This window comes from Oryctolagus cuniculus, chromosome 2 (assembly GCF_051225735.1).
Source record: "Oryctolagus cuniculus isolate XC-2025 breed Fujian yellow rabbit chromosome 2, ASM5122573v1, whole genome shotgun sequence".
In the NCBI taxonomy this organism is placed as follows: Eukaryota; Metazoa; Chordata; class Mammalia; order Lagomorpha; family Leporidae; genus Oryctolagus; species Oryctolagus cuniculus.
In genome coordinates this window covers 74,918,044-74,935,072 of record NC_142868.1, presented here as the reverse complement: position 1 = coordinate 74,935,072, position 17,029 = coordinate 74,918,044, and the positions used below count along the sequence as shown (strand labels likewise).

At 41.1% G+C, this 17,029-nt stretch overlaps 1 protein-coding gene across 1 annotated transcript in view; it reads right to left on the bottom strand.

Annotated features, from left to right (window-relative positions):
- Positions 1 to 17,029, bottom strand: part of LOC100339452 (disintegrin and metalloproteinase domain-containing protein 20) — a 36,825-nt gene that overhangs the window by 12,793 nt on the left and 7,003 nt on the right. Inside the window, exon 2 of the mRNA XM_089327017.1 lies at positions 15,820 to 16,106. Coding sequence (XP_089183143.1) covers positions 15,820 to 16,106 — 287 coding nt within the window. The remainder of the gene's footprint in view (positions 1 to 15,819; positions 16,107 to 17,029) is intronic.

The following is a 17,029-nucleotide window of genomic DNA, read 5'->3' as shown; positions in this document are numbered from 1 at the left end:
TGCATGGTATGATTCTAATTCTTTTGAATTTGCTGAGACTTGCTTTATGGCCTAGTATGTGGTCAATCCTAGAGAATGTTCCATGTACTGCTGAGAAGAATGTAAAATCTTTAGCTGTAGGATTGAAAGTTCTGTAGATATCTGTTAGATCCATTTGGGTTATAGTGTCGTTTAAATCTACTGTATCCTTGTTGATCTTCTGTCCTGTTGATCAGTCTATTTCTGAGGTTGGGGTATTGAAGTCCCCCAGTACTATTGTATTGGGGTCTAAGTTTCCCTTTAAGTCCCTTAACAAATCTTTTACATAAACCAGTGCCCTGTAGTTAGGTGCATATACATTGATAATTGTTATATCTTCCTGTTGAATTGATCCCTTAATCATTATATAGTGCCCCTCTTTGTCTCTCCTAACAATGTTTGTGGTAGTTTATGTTGTCCGATATTAAGATGGCTACTCCCGCTCTTTTTTCATTTCTGTTGGCATGGTATATCTGTTTCCAGCCTTTCACTTTCAGTCTTTCTGCATCTTTGTTGGAAAGATGTTTCTTGTAAGCAGCAAATAGATGGGTTTTGTTCCTTAAGCCAATCAGCCAATCGGTGTCTTTTAACTGGACAGTTCAGGCCATTAACATTCAATGTGACTACTGATAAGTAGTAGCTTTGCCCTGCCATTTGCCAAAGATATTTTCTGATATATGTTTTGAACTTCGTGTGATCTTTTGCTGTGACGTTTCCTTCCTTTACCTTCTTTCATATTGATGACCGTGTTTCTGTGTTTCTGTGTGTAACACATCTTTAAGCATCTGTTGCAGGGCTGGACGAGTGGCCACAAAGTCTTTCAATTTCTGTTTGTTGTGAAAGGTCTTTATTTCACCTTCATTCACAAATGAGAGCTTTGCAGGATATAATATTCTGGGCTGGCAGTTTTTTTCTCTTAGTACCTGGGCTATAGCTCGCCATTCCCTCCTAGCTTGTAGAGTTTCTGATGAGAAGTCAGCTGTGTGTCTGATTGGAGATCCTCTGAGAGTAATCTGACGTTTCTCTCTTGCACATTTTAGGATCTTTTCTTTCTGTTTCACTGTGGAGAGTTTAATTACAACGTGTCGTGGTGAGGATCTCTTTTGGTCGTGTTTATTAGGGGTTCTGTGAGCTTCCTGTACTAGGATATCTTTGTCCTTCTCCAAACCTGGGAAATTTTCTGCTAATATTTCACTAAAAAGGCCTTCTAATCCTTTCTCCCTCTCCATCCCTTCAGGAACTCCTAGAACCCAAATGTTGGGTTTTTTAATAGTATCCTGAAGATTCCTGACAATATGTTTTAGATTTCTAATTTCCTCTTCTTTTCTTTGGTCTGACTGTATCCTTTCCTGTTCTCTGTCTTCTAAGTCTGATATTCTCTCTTCTGCTTCACCATTCTGTTTGTAAGGCTCTCTATTGTGTTTTTCATTTGATCTATTGAATTCTTCACTTCAGTCACTATCACAGTTTCCTGTTGTACTAGTTGTTTCGTTTCATTTTGATTCCTCCTTAATATTTCATTTTCACGAGAGAGGTTTCTATCTTGTCCATTAAGGATTTCTGTAGTTCAAGAATTTGTTTTTGAGAACTTCTTAATGTTCTTATCAATTTTTTGAGATCTGCTTCTTGCATTTCTTCTATCTCATCATCTTCATAATCTTGAATGGGGTGTCTTTTTCATTTGGGGGCGTCATGGTGACTTCCTTGTTTTTATTACCTTGGTTTTTGCGTTTGTTATTTGACATATTGGAGATATTTGGTTTCTTCACTGTGGTGCTTTTTCTTGTTATACTATGACTCTAGATTAAGTGGACTGTTTTTGATGGAGCCTTAAAGGCTTGAGATGGGTGTGGCCTGAGAGCTCTGTTTGGTGTGCCAAAGGTGAAACTCCCAAGTTAGGCATGGTAGATCTCTCTCTCTCTCTTTCTTTGATTCAAAAGGGAAGTAATTCTGCACAGCTGAACGAAGTTTGAGGTAGTTAGCAGGCAAATGATATACCCACAGGAGCCAGAGATAGGAAGCTCTTTTCCAAGGACCACATCTGGAATCTGTTCTGCCCTCAGAGTGGGCTCAGATTCTCCTTCAGTCTCCCACTGGGTTGCCAAAGTTATGGAATTGTAGCGTCTCTGGAGAGTACTCACATGAATTCCGTGAGTTCTCTCCCCCCACCGTCTCTTTTTTCACAGTCTCAGTTCAGTAGCACCATAAATTTACTAGGTCCTAATCTCCTGTTAATTTGCCCCACCCAGAGTCAGGTTTTTCTGCTAGGCTCAGGGCCGGTGCAGACCTGAGGTCGCTCTGCTTATGACGTATGTCCAAGATGGCGCCTGCTCTTTGTCTTGCTTGCCCTTGAGAGGTGAGCGGAGAGAGAGAAACCCGTGTCCATACCAGTCACCTTTTTTTTTTTCTCTCTCTCTCTCTCTTCCAGTTAGCCTGGTGAACTTCCCCCCCCCCGGGGGGGTCGTTCCCTCTAGTCTCCTCTTTCCACTTGCCTGCCGGTGTCTCGGGCTATTGAGGTTCGGCTCACCTCACATTCCAGTGCTGGTGTGTTGAGTCTGCCGCTGGTGTCCCTAACTGTGCGCTCCCATGCTCTCCACACAGGTCCACTGTGAATCACTCGTTCCAGAAGAGTTTCTTCTGCTGTTTCCTCCCCTACTCTTCCTTGAACCTGCAGTATCTCCACTTTTATTAAGCTATCTCTCCCCGGACTATCAGTGTGCTCCCTTCCTATTCTGCCATCTTGCCTCCTCTCTCCAGATTTTTGTTTTATATATATATATATATATATATATGCCTGTACATGTAAACATTTTTATATATAATTCTTATATATTTACTTTCTCTATGTTCAAATATTAGTAACACATATTATCTGGAGTCTTGATTTCATGTATTTAAAATTCATGTGCACATTAATGTATGTATTTATTTTTAGGAGCAGAGAGGCACAAACATATCTCATCTGCAGGTTCACTCCTCAAAGTGCTACAATGGCTGGCTATGGTCAAGGCTGAAGGCAGGAGTTAGGGACTCAATCCAGGTCACATATATGGGTGGCAGAGACCCAACTGCAAGAGACAAATTCTGTTGCCTCCCAGGTAATGTATTAATAAGGAGCTGGGACTGGAAGTGGAGCCTGCATGCCAAAACATACACTTGAAAATGGGATATGGTCATCTAAATTGTTATGCTAAAGACTTTTCCCCTGGGGCCTGCACCACGGCTCACTAGGCTAACCCTCCGCCTGTGGCGCCAGCACCCTGGGTTCTAGTCCCAGTTGGGGCACTGGATTCTGTCCCAGTTGCTCCTATTCCAGTCCAGCTCTCTGCCGTGGCCCGGAAAGAAAGTGGAGGATGGCCCAAGTACTTGGGCCCTGCACCCACATGGGAGACCAGGAGGAAGCACCTGGCTCATGGCTTCGGATAGGTGCGGTGGTGCACGGCCCGCAGTGCGCCGGCCATAGCGGCTATTTGGGGGGTGAACCAACAGAAGGAAGACCTTTCTGTCTCTCTCTCACACTGTCTTAACTCTGCCTGTCAAAAGAAAAAAAAAAAACTCTTCCCCTGACAAGATTGAATTTTATCTGCTGCTGCCTTATTTCTGACCATCACATTTACTAGCAGCTGATATTTCACTGGATAGATGTGTTCTTTGATGTCATTGATTCATTCAAGTGGGCTGGAAAAGTAGATTACCTCTATTTTTTTTCACTAGACAGTAATACCATGAACAACTTCCTGCATATACCTTTCTTCTTGTTTATACTTAGAAGGCCCCACAGAACGATTTCTATATAAAAGTGTTGCATAAACTTATGCAGAGTTGTTCTCCAAAGAGATTGTGTGTGTTCAGCTCTTCTTTTTTTTAATTTTTTAATTTTTTAATTTTTTGTTTAGTAAATATAAATTTTCAAAGTACAGTTAATGGATTACAATGGCTTCCCCCCGCCATAGTTTCCCTCCCACTCACATCCCTCCCATCTCCTGCACCCTCTCCCATTCCATGAACATCAAGATTCATTTTCAATTATCTTTATATACAGAAGATCAATTCAGTATGTATTAAGGAAAAATTTCATCAGTTTGCACCCACACAGAAACACAAAGTGTAAAATACTGTTTCAGGACTAGTTATAGCATTACTTCACATTGGACAACACATTAAGGACAGATCCCACATGAGAAGTAAGTACACAGTGACTCCTGTTGTTGACTTAACAATTTGACACTCTTGTTTATGGCGTCAGTAATCTCCCTAGGCTCTAGTCATGAGTTGCCAAGGCTATGGAACACTTTTGAGTTCTCCGACTTCTATCTTGTTCCGACAGGGTCATAGTCAAAGTGGAAGTTCTCTCCTCCCTTCAGAGAAAGGTACCTCCTTCTTTGATGGCCCTGTTATTTCCACTGGGATCTCACTTGCAGAGATCTTCCATTTAGGTCTTCCTTTTTTTTGCCAGAGTGTCTTGGCTTTCCATGCCTGAAATACTCTCATGGGCTCTTCAGCCAGATCCGAATGCCTTAAGGGCTGATTCTGAGGCCAGAGTGCTATTTAGGACATCTGCCATTCTATGAGTTTACCGTGTATCCCGCCTCCCATGATGTATCATTCTCTCCCTTTTTGAATCTATCAGCTCGTATTAGCAGACACTGGACTTGTTTGTGTGATCCCTTTGACTCTTAGACCTATCAGTGTGATCAATTGTGAACTGAAATTGATCACTTGGACTAGTGAGATGGCATTGGTACATGCCACCTTGATGGGATTGTATTGGGATCCCCTGGCATGATTCTAACTCCACCATTTGGGGTAAGTCCGATTGAGCATGTCCCAAATTGTACATCTCCTCCCTCTCTTATTCCCACTCTTATATTTAACAGGGATCATTTTTCAGTTAAAATATAAACACCTAAGAATAATTGTGTGTTAATCACAGAGTTCAACCAATAGTACTAGAACAAAACAAAGGGAAAATACTAAAATGGATAAAGTATTACATTGTACATCAACAGTCAGGACAAGATCAGCTCTTCTTTCTATCCAATTCTGCTTATTATCCTGTTGAGATTTTTTAGCTTTCTATTTTGATATAGTTATAGATTCACAGGAAATTGCAAGAAATGTACAACCTTCATTTAGTCTCTCCCAATGTTAATATCCTGCACTTGCAAATTTTGATAAGACTGTGTCAACAAAACCAAGAACTTTACATTTGCAGAATATGCAGAGCTTTTCCATATTTGACCATGAATGCAACTGTGTGCTGTGTGTGTGTGTGTGTGTGTGTGTAGCTTCATGTAACTTTGTCACATGTAGCTTCAGGTGACTAACACCACTATTTAGATACTTTTTAACCCAAGATTCTTCTTATTACTCATTTACAGCCACGCCATATCTCCTCCTCCATCCTTAATCCCTTGCAACAGCTAATCTTGTTTTCCACTTCTATAAATTACATTATTTCATGATTTTCAAGTAAGTGAAAAATTATATCTATCCTATTGAGATTGTTTGCCCCCTCTATGTGTAACATCCTTGATGCTAATCCTTGTTGTTTCATGTGTCACCCTTTTATACCCTCTATCAATGAGTTGTAGTCTATGGGATGCATGTGTCACCAGCCCATATCCCCTTTCCTTATACACTATCTATTTTCCTCCCCTGTTTATGAGTTGGAAATAATTAATAGCATTAAAATATCCATGCCACCCAAAACAACATATATAGTCCATGCAATCTTCATCAAAATTTCAATGGTGGGGCAGACATTGTGGTGCAGGGGGTTAAACTAGCACTGGAGATGCCTGTATCCCATATCAGAGTGCTGTGGGTCAAGTCTTTCCTCCTCTTTGAACCTAGCTTCCTGCTAATGCATTTGGGAAACAGCAGTGATGGTTCAATGACCTTGGTTACTCACATGGGACTAGATGGAGTTCCAGACTCCTGGATTTAGCATGACTCAGGCCTGTGTGTGTGTGTGTGTGTGTGTCTCCCTCCCTCCATGTCACTGTGACTTTCAAATAAACAATGAACAAAAATAGTTTTAAAAATATATGTGGCGGCCAGCGCTGCGGCTCACTAGGCTAATCCTCCGCCTTGTGGTGCCAGCACACCGGGTTCTAGTCCCGGTCGGGCGCAGGATTCTGTCCCGGTTGCCCCTCTTCCAGGCCAGCTCTCTGCTGTGGCCAGGGAGTGCAGTGGACGATGGCCCAAGTGCTTGGGCCCTGCACCCCGTGGGAGACCAGGATAAGTACCTGGCTCCTGCCTTCGGATCAGCACAGTGCACCGGCCGCAGCGTGCTGGCTGCGGCGGCCATTGGAGGGTGAACCAACGGCAAAGGAAGACCTTTCTCTCTGTCTCTCTCTCTCACTGTCCACTCTGCCTGTCAAAAAATAAAAAAAAAATTTTTTTTAAATATGTGTGGCACTCTTCACTGAACTAGAGAAAAAAATCCTAAAACTCATTTAAAACCACAAAAGATCCTGGATAACCAAAACAATCTTAAGTATAAAGAACAAGACTAGAGGTATCAGAACACTTGATCTCAAAAGATAACTACAAGCCACAGTAATAAAAATAGCAGGGTACTAGCATAAAAAACTGAATTTCAGATCAATGGAACAAAATAACCACAAAACAATCCCATGTATCTACAGCCAACTGATCTTTGGCAAAAGAGCCAAAAATATATACTGGAGAAAGGTCAATCTCATTAACAAATCATGCTGGAAAACTGGATTTCCATATGCAGAAGGATGAACTTAGATTCTTGTCTTTCACTTTATAAAAATAGTACTCCAGGGAGCCGGCACTGTCGTGTAGTAGGTTAATCCTCCACCTGCCGCACCAGCATCCCATATGGGTGCCGGTTCTAGTCCCGTCTGCTCCTCTTCCAATCCAGCTCTCTTGTTATAGCCTGAGAAAGCAGCAGAAGATGGCCCAAGCGCTTTGGCCCCTGCACCCATGTGGGAGACCCAGAAGAAGCACCTAGCTCCTGGCTTCAGATCAGATCAGCTCAGCTCTGGCCATTGCAGTCATCTGGAGAGTGAACCAGCAGATGGAAGACCTTGACCTTTCTCTCTGTCTTTCCTTCTCATTGTCTGTAACTCCACCTCTCAAATAAATAAATAAATAAAATCTTTTTTTAAAAAAAAATACTCCAAATAAATTAAATACCTAGATATAAAACCAGAAACTATGAAACAAATAAAATTATATCAAACCATTGAACTTCTAAATAGTCAAGTAAATAACCAACACAATGAAGAGAAATCTGACAGAATGGGAAAAATAGTACTGAAATATCTGTAATATATTATGAATACAACAACTCAACAGTAGAAAAGCAATTAATTTGATTAATCAATGGACAAATGATTGGGATAGACAGTTCTCAAAAGAAACAGAATTGTCCCATATGAAAAATTCTAATTACAGAAATGCAAATTAAACCCAAAATGAAATATTCTCTCAGTTAGAATGACTATAATCAAAAACACAAAGATAAGAAATGCTGCTGAAGATGCAAAGAAAGGAGAGCTCTTATCTACTGTTGACAGCAGTATAAATTAGTAAAACCACTTTGGAAAACACATGAGACATTACTTAAAAAAAATAACTAAAACTAGCACCAGAATATAACTCAGCTATCCCACCCCTGCATATATATATCCAAAGGAAACAAAATTAAATATCAAAGAGACATCTGTACTACCATGTTTATTCAGCACTATACACAACAGTCAAGACACAGAATCAACCAAGATGTCCATTGAAAAAGCAATGGTAAACACAATGAGGTATATATACATGAAGAATTTTATTCAATCTAAAACAGAATAAAACTGTCATTTGCAGGAACAGGGATGGAAATCTAGGACATTATGTTAAGAAAAATAAACCAGTCCCAGAAAGGGAAATACTAAATAGTTTCAGTGATAATTGAAAACTAAAAATAGTTACTTTTATGTAAGTAGTGAGTAAAACAAGGATTACCCGAGTCTAGGAAATCTAGTAGAGGAGGATAGAGAGAGGCTGGTTACCAGATACAAAAACACAGTGAGATAAGAGGAATAAATTCTGGTGTTCTACATCACAGCAGGGTGATTCCCGTTAACACTAACTTATTAAATGTTTTAAAATATCTAAAAGAGAAGATTTCCAGTATTCTCCATACAAAGAAATAATAAATATCTGAGGTGAGATATTCTAATGGTCCTAATTTGATTATTATATATGTTATATATATATATATATATATCAAACAATAATACTGAATGCTTTAAGAATGTACAAGTATTTTGTGTCCATATTAAATTAGTAATAACAACATTTTTAAATGACTTACGCACTAAGACCAGGTGGAATTTATCCCAGGATTGAAAGCTGGCCCAACATTTAAAATCAAATTAACATCATCTAATACCTCAACAAGGTAAAGAAAAAAAAAAAAAACACTACATGACCTATAAATACATACAGAAAAGCCATTTGACCAAGTCCAAATAAATTCACGCTTATAAATTCCAGAAATTAGTATTATAAGGAGAATTTCTTCAACTTGATAAAGACTATCTATCAAAAAACCCAAGTACAGCTCTCTTCATTCTCACAGATGAGAATAAAGATTTTCTACTAACATAAAGAACCAGGTAGGCCGGCTCCGCGGCTCAATAGGCTAATCCTCCGCCTTGCAGCGCCAGCACACCGGGTTCTAGTCCCGGTCAGGGTGCCGGATTCAGTCCTGGTTGCCCCTCTTCCAGGCCAGCTCTCTGCTGTGGCCTGCGAGTGCAGTGGAGGATGGCCCAAGTGCTTGGGCCCTGCACCTGCATGGGAGACCAGGAGAAGCACCTGGCTCCTGGCTTCGGATCGGCACAATGCGCCAGCCGCAGCACGCTGGCCAAGGCAGCCATTGGAGGGTGAACCAACGGCAAAAGGAAGACCTTTCTCTCTCTCTCTCTCTCTCACTGTCCACTCTGCCTGTCAAAAAAAAAAAAAAGAACCAGGTGAGGATTTCCCCTCCCACCATTTCTTTTTAACATTGTGATGGGAGTCCTAGCTACTACAGGAAGACAATAAAATAAAATAAATAGTGAACAAATTAAAAACAACAAAACTATTTTGTTTGCTTAAGAATACATTATTGTATATAGAAAATTCAAAATTGTTGGAGGAATAAACATTCAAATCTCCTGGAACTAATAGGCAATTACAGTAATATTGCAGGATACAACAATGAACAAGTGGAGTAGGAAACTGAAAACACAGTAACATTTATATTAACATTCCAAAAAATGAAATACTTAGGTATAAATCAAATACATACAATATCTATGAAGAAAACTACAGAACTCTGATAAATGAAATTGAAGAACAATCAAATAAAAAGAGACAGATTCTACATTCATAGAAAGGAAGCTTTACTATATTTAAGATAACAGTTTATCTCTCAACTTAATCTGTGGATCTAATGCAGTATCAATCAAAAGCCTAGCACGCTGGGTTCTGTTGGTGGTGTTATATCAACAAACTGATTCTAAAGGTTATATGGAGGGGTCAGAGCTGTGACATAGTAGGATAAGCCTCCCTCTGCAGCGCCAGCATCCCATATGGGTGTCAGTGCCTGTCCAGCCATCTCCTCTTCCAATCCAGCTTTCTTCTATGACCTGGGAAAGCAACAGATGATGTCCAAGTGCTTGGGCCCCTGGAAGAAGCTCCCGGCTCCTAGCTTCAAATTGATCCAGCACTGGTCCTGCGGTCATCTAGGGAGTGAACCAGCAGATGTAATAACTTTCTCTCTCTGTCTCTCCCTCTCTCTGCAGCTTACCTCTCAAATCAATAAATAAAATCTTTTAAAAATTATATATATATATATATATGGAGAAGCAAAAGATCCAGAATATTCAACAGACTATTGAAGGATAAGAACAAAATTGGACTGGCTCTACCTGATTATCATTTAAACTTACTGTAATCAGTGTGGTATTAATCCAAGAACAGTCAATTTGATCAATAGAGAAGAACAGATAAATCAGAAATAGACACACATAAATATATTTGATAGATCTTCAATGAAGAAGAGTAGACAAGACACAGGAGCCTCCATCAGAAGAGAGTGCACTGCTAGGTATCTCTAGCCAGCACTTTGTATTAGAGGGTACAAGTAATTCTGCAAGCTAGCCATCACGTAGGCACAGCAACACATTAATCAAAGCCCACCATATGAACTGGAAAAAACAAACCCTATGTTCTAGGACAAGAGACAGCAAGTTGATCCCTATCATGCAGAACAAGGATTGGAATCTTGTTTACAATCTTGAGCTCCCAAAATCAGCATTCACCATTAGTTACAGTTTACCCACCCTGCTGCCTTCTGCCACCACATTCTGTTGCCCTCATCCAGCCTGCATAGGCAGAGACAAAACTGCAGCCATGTCCTACTCCAGGGGGCTGTGGCCCCTCTGATAACACTTAGGCAGTATCCTCTACAAAGAAGCATAAGCAATATAATGAAGAAAATATTTTTCAACAGATGGCAGTGAAACAACTGGACAAACAAAAAAAATAAATCATTCTAGTCACAGATCTCACATCATCCATGAAAATTAACTCTAAATGAATCATAAACCTAACCGCTAAATACAAAATTATAAAAACTCATAAGTGATTACTATAGGAGCAAATCTCGATCATTTTGACCAAGGACACAATTCAGGAAAGAATGTATTGATAGCTGAACTTTAATAAAATTAAAAATCTCTGCTAGAGAGAAATGTCAAGAAAATAAAAAGGGAAGACATAGACTGGCAGAAAATATTTCTAAGATATATTTTATGAAGAGCTGTTACTTGGGGCCAGCACTGCTACTTGATGCCTCTGCCTGTGACACCAGCATCCTTATGGGCAATGGTTTGTGTCCTGGTTGCTCCTCTTCCAACGCAGTTCTCTGCTATGGCCTGGGAAATCAGAGGAAGATGACCCAAGTGTGCAGTCCCCTGCAACCATGTTGGGGACCTGGAAGAAGCCCCAGGCTCCTGGCGTGAATCAGCCCAGCTCCGGCCATTGCAGCCATTTGGGGAGTGAACCAGTGGATGGAAGACCTTTCACTCTGTCTCTCCCTCTCTGTGTCTGTAACTCTATCTCTCAAATAAATAAATAAATCTTTTTTTTTTAAAAAAAGAGCTGTTACTCAAAATAGAGAAAGAAATCTTAAAGCTCAACAATATGAAAAAATCCATTCAGAAAGCAGCCAAAGTCTAACAGACAATTGCAGGAGATACACAGATGTCAGTCATATGAAAAGATGCTTTAGGCCAGTGCCGTGGCTCACTTGGCTAATCCTCTGCCTGCGGTGCCAGCACCCCAGGTTCTGGACCCAGTTGGGGCGCCGGTTCTGTCCCAGTTGCTCCTCTTCCGGTCCAGCTCTCTGCTGTGGCCCAGGAGGGCAGTGGAGGATGGCCCGGGTGCTTGGTCCCCTGCACCCATGTGGGAAGCCGGAAGGGATCACTTGGCTCCTGGCTTCGGATCGGCGCAGCACGCCGGCCATGGCAGCCGTTGAGGGAGTGAACCAATGGAGAGAAGACCTTTCTCTCTGTCTCTCTCTCTCACTGTCTAACTCTGCCTGGCCAAAAAAAAAAAATGCTTTAGGGGAAGGTTTTTAGCCTAGAAGTTTTGATGCCTACGACCCATATCAGAGTACCTGAGTTTGATACCAGACTCTGGTTATGGCTCCTGACGTTAGTGTCCTGCTAATGTAGATCCTGATATGCAGTGGATGGCTACAGTAATTGAGTTTCTGCTACCTTAGTGGAGTCCTAGATTGAATTAATGTCTCCCATCCCAGACCACTTAAGGCATATGAGGAGTATCAGTCGATGTGAGCTCTGTTTGTCAGTTTGTCTCTAACTTTCTTTGTCTCTCAAATATAATACATTATCTCTATAAATAGAAGCTATACAAGTGCATGCACACAGAGAAAGGGTGTGTGCTAACTGCACTAAGAGAATACATTGCTTTGACTGGGCTTCTCCTTGATTCCTCACAACTCACTGAATAACCCTCACTTTACAACCGAGAATATAGAGGTTAAACATTTTCCAAGTTCAGATTGCAGGTCAGTGGGGGTGCCTATATTTAAGCCCAGGAAGTCTGACTCCTGAGAACCATGATCTTTCTTCTTTTTCTTTTTTTAAGATTTATTTATTGGGGCCGGCAGTGTGGCTTAGTGTGCTAAGCTGACACTTGCAACACCAGCATCCCATATGGGCACAAGTTCAAGTCCTGGCTGCTATACAACTGCTAGGGTTGGGCTGATCTAAAGCCAGGTGCCTGGAGTTTCATCTGCGTTTCCCATGTAGGTACAGGAGCCCAAGCACTTGGGTCATTCTCCACTGCTTTCCCAGGCCACAAGCAGAGAACTGGATCAGAAGAAGAACAGCCAGGACATGAACCAGTGCCCATATGGGATGCCAGCACCACAGCAGAGGCTCAGCCTACTCTACCACAGAGCTGGGCCTGGGACTCTTTCTTAGATACCAGTTGTAAATGGCATCATTCTCCTTTTACAATTGTTTATCAGTCATGTACACAAATAAGAAAATGGACAGAGACTCAGACAGAAATTGCTGCGCTCCAAATTCCCAAATCATGTAGTTATAACCACTGCATTGCAAAAATAAAAATAAAAAAAAATAAAAAATAAAAAAACCACAAAACTTAGTGTTTGCTTATTTACTTGCTCAACCATGAGGACTAAGACTTTACCTTTTCATGTCTCCAAAAGGCCTGCATTTCTTCCAATGTGTTTCATCTAATTTGAGTTAATGAAGGAACCACTGAAGGCTGACTTGCTCTGCCTCTCTAATTCGAGATTTCATTATTTGCCAACTCCCCCACCCTAGTGTGGCAACCCTTTTGGTTTGACAATCAGCTTAAAATCTGCTGAGGCCTGAAGAAATCTTATAATTCCTCTTTGGTGACAACAGTCATTTCATATAATGAATTTAAACTGAAATGTGACACTGTGACCATGATCATCATGTCTTGTACATTTCTCTGATTGGTAGCTAAAATGGATGGTATTAGTAATGACCCTGCAGCTTCCCTTAAGGCAATCCTATGGGAAGGAGGATAATTTAGACTCGTTCCCAACCAATCTTCTCACAAAACCAAAGGGAGAAAATTGTGTAGACATATGGAATCACACAAAATACTTAACAGCAACTCAAAAATTATATATTTGGAAATGCCTTACCAGCTCATTAAAAGTACATACTTCAGATATTTCCTCATTTCTAATAAGGACACATCGCATTAAACATCTGCAAAGTCATTGTGCTTATAGATTTCAGAGATGTTAAGATAGCTTCACTTAACAATAAAGTAGCATTTGAGATTTACTGAGGAGTCATAACTAGAAAAATAATTTTTCATGAATTAATAACCTATTCTACAATAATTAAGCTTCCAAGATGATTACATTTAAATCCATCCTCACAAATTTCTCCTTTTAGAATTTTTTTGTTTATTCCAGGAGTGAAGATTAGTTTAATAATGAAAAAAAATAATTCATCACATTATCAGACTAAGAAAAAAACATATTTATCATCCGAATTGATGTACAAACATCATCTAGTAAAATTAAAAATTAACAACTATTCTTAATTTTTAAAAAGCACAAGAACAGAAATAAACTTTCTCTGATAAACAGCATCTACAAAAACTACACAACTAGGGGCCAGAGCTGTGGCATGGCAGGTAAAGCCACCACCTGCAGTGCTGGCATCCCATACGGGCACTGGTTCGAGTCCCAGTTACTCCACTTCTGATTCAGCTCTCTGCTATAGCCCAGCAAAGCAGCAGATGATGGCCGAAGTCCATGGGAAACCCAGAAGAAGCTCCTGGCTTCAGATCAGCACAGCTCCAGCCATTAGGGCCATCAGATGGAACCAGAAGATGAAACCCCCCATCCCACCCCCACCTCTGTAACTCTACCTTTCAAATAAATAAATATAAAATAAATTAAAATAAAAACTCTACAATTAGTATCATAATAAATGATCAAAGACTGAAAGCTTCCCCCTAGGATTAGAAAGAAGTCAAGGGGGCCAGCGCCGTGGCTCACTAGGCTAATCCTCCGCCGCCTTGCGGCGCCGGCACACCGGGTTCTAGTCCCAGTTGGGGCACCGGATTCTGTCCCGGTTGCCCCTCTTCCAGGCCAGCTCTCTGCTGTGGCCAGGGAGTGCAGTGGACGATGGCCCAAGTGCTTGGGCCCTGCACCCCATGGGAGACCAGGATAAGTACCTGGCTCCTGCCATCGGATCAGGGCGGTGCACCAGCTGCAGCGCACCGGCCGCGGCGGCCATTGGAGGGTGAACCAACAGCAAAAGGAAGACCTTTTTCTCTGACTCTCTCTCTCTCACTGTCCACTCTGCCTGTCAAAAAAAGAAGAAGAAGAAAGAAGTCAAGGGTACGCACTTTCACCACTGCTATTCGACGATGTTCTAGAGAGTTTCATATGGCAAGAGTAACAACTTAAAGCTGTCCAGTTCAGAAATGAAGAAATAAAGCTGCTATAGATATAAGTCCATACTCTGAAAAGCCTATGAAATCTACAAAAACTATTGGAAGGAACAAGCTCTGCAAGAACAAAGAATACATTAATCAAACAATCAACTATATTTAATTTTTAAAAAAGATTTATTTATTTTGAAAGACAGAGTTAGAGAGAGAGCGACACAGGGAGAAAACTTCTATCCACTGGTTTACTCATCAGATGGCCACAATGGCTAGGGTTGGCCAAAGCCAGAAGCCAGGAATTACATTCCAGTTGCCCACGTGGGTGGCAGGGACCCAGATACTTGGGCCATTCTCTGGTGCTTTCCCCAGGCCATTGTCAGGGAGCTGGATCAGAAGTGAAGCAGCAGGGACATGAACCAGCACCCAAATGGGATGTCAACATTGCAGGCAGCAGCTTTACCCACTATGCCACAATGCTGGACTCTCAATTATATATCTCAGTATGCTAGCAACTTCTGGAAACAAAATTTTTTCCATGTCATTTATGACAGTATTAAACATATGAAACAAGGATAAACCTAACAAAAATATGTAACACCTGTATACTGCAAACTATAAATAATGCTGAGAGAAATTAAAGATCAAAAATTGGCAGGATATGGAGAAACAGATTGCCTCATACATGGTTGGAGGGAATACAAATTGGTACAACCATTATAGAAAACAATATGGAGACTCCTAGGAAAACTAAAGCTAGGATCTACCACAGGACCCTGTTATCCCACTCCTGGAATTACAACCAAAGAAAAGAAAATCAGCATATTAAAGAGATATTACACTTCCACTTTAAAACAGCTCAATTCTCCACAGCAATCCATCAACTGTCAACTGCACGAAGAAAATGTAGTTTATATACACAAAGTAGTATGAGTCAGCCATAAAAAAGAATAAAATACATTCGCAACCAAATAGATGCAACTAAAAATCATGCTAAGTGAAGTAAGCCAAACCCAAAAAGACAAATCCATGTTTTCTATCACTGTGATAATTAAGTATAAAACCCGTGTCGATATCGTATCATTTGGAATACAGTTAAAATATTGTTTCACTGAACCAACAAAAATAAACAAAAAATCGAGGGAGGGGCCCCACCCCGCAGCTGCGGCTTCCATTCCCTTCCTCCCATGGTCTCCTCTGGTTCTCCATACTTCTTTAAGTGTTTCCACCACTCCTCCATCTCTCCCCTGAGCCTGCGACCCGCATCTGCCTTCGTCCTTCCCGTCCTACCTCAGAACTCTTGTTAAGAAGGTGATGCTTCAAAATGGACAAGGAAAAGTGGATGCCCAGATTCGCTCGGCCCATAAACCCCTCCGCCGCCCCCTCAGGTTCTTCCGGAGCTCGCGACAGCGACGTTGGCGCACGGATACTGCCCTGGGCGCACTGATACTCGGCGGTGAAGAGACGCAGGCCCACGACCAGTAGACAATCCTTTCCTGCAGCGTTGATCAACAAGTTGTGCATATACTTCCGAGCACACGGCGAGGTAGAGAGGAGCCGGATGGGAAGGACAGGCTCTGAGAAGGTTGAATAAGGTGATAATAAGGCTCTGAAATGGTTGAATAAGGACTAATTACTTAGCCCGTGAACCCCTCCCCACCCCCAGCACAATGAACTGCAGGTGCAGTTGAGGTGGTCGCTTCCACTAGCGCACCACGATCAGGGGACTTAATAACAGCCAGTAAAAAGGCCGTGTATCTTTTTAACAATTCACTTTGTACATGCTACCCCTTCAAACACCTAAAGTTTCGCTTACAAAAATTTATCACCCCAATATTAACAGTATGGCAACATTTCTCTCCCTATTCTAAGAGCACAGAGGCTTTAGATACTTCTAAAGGTCTTTTATTCGTTTGTTCACTGCTGTGTGATCCAAACCCAGATGAACCCCTAGTGCCAGAGATTACACGGATCTATAAAACAGACACAAGTACTACAGAGTAGCTGGGGAATGAATTCACAAGTATGTCATGTAATGCTACCTTAAAGTTAGGATAACCTGCGTTGTAGCAAGAAAGATCGTTACATTACTACTCCTTTTTTGATTTCCTTATTGGGCAGCTCCCTATCAGACCTAATCTTTCCTAATTCTAGTTTTTGTTTAGCTCAATCCATGCATTCAGATGCTCCTCTGAGAAAACTCAAGTTCTCCAGCTTTAGACACTCTAAAGTTGTTACAACAGAATAGCTACCCAAGGTACAGATATTTTTAAGGAAGCAAGTGTCTTGCATGGCCATTGTCTTCACTGTAACTTGCTGGTGAGACTAAAACCATTCCTCACTGCTCTAATATGCTGAAAAAGTCATCCGAAAGGGACTGTTATGGATGCCCAGTTGTCAATCAAAGGAAGCAGCATTATTCAAGCAACATCCATGCTTGTGTAAGACTTTATACTTATAAACCCTATAAATATTTCAATAACTTTTCCTTCTTGTATCT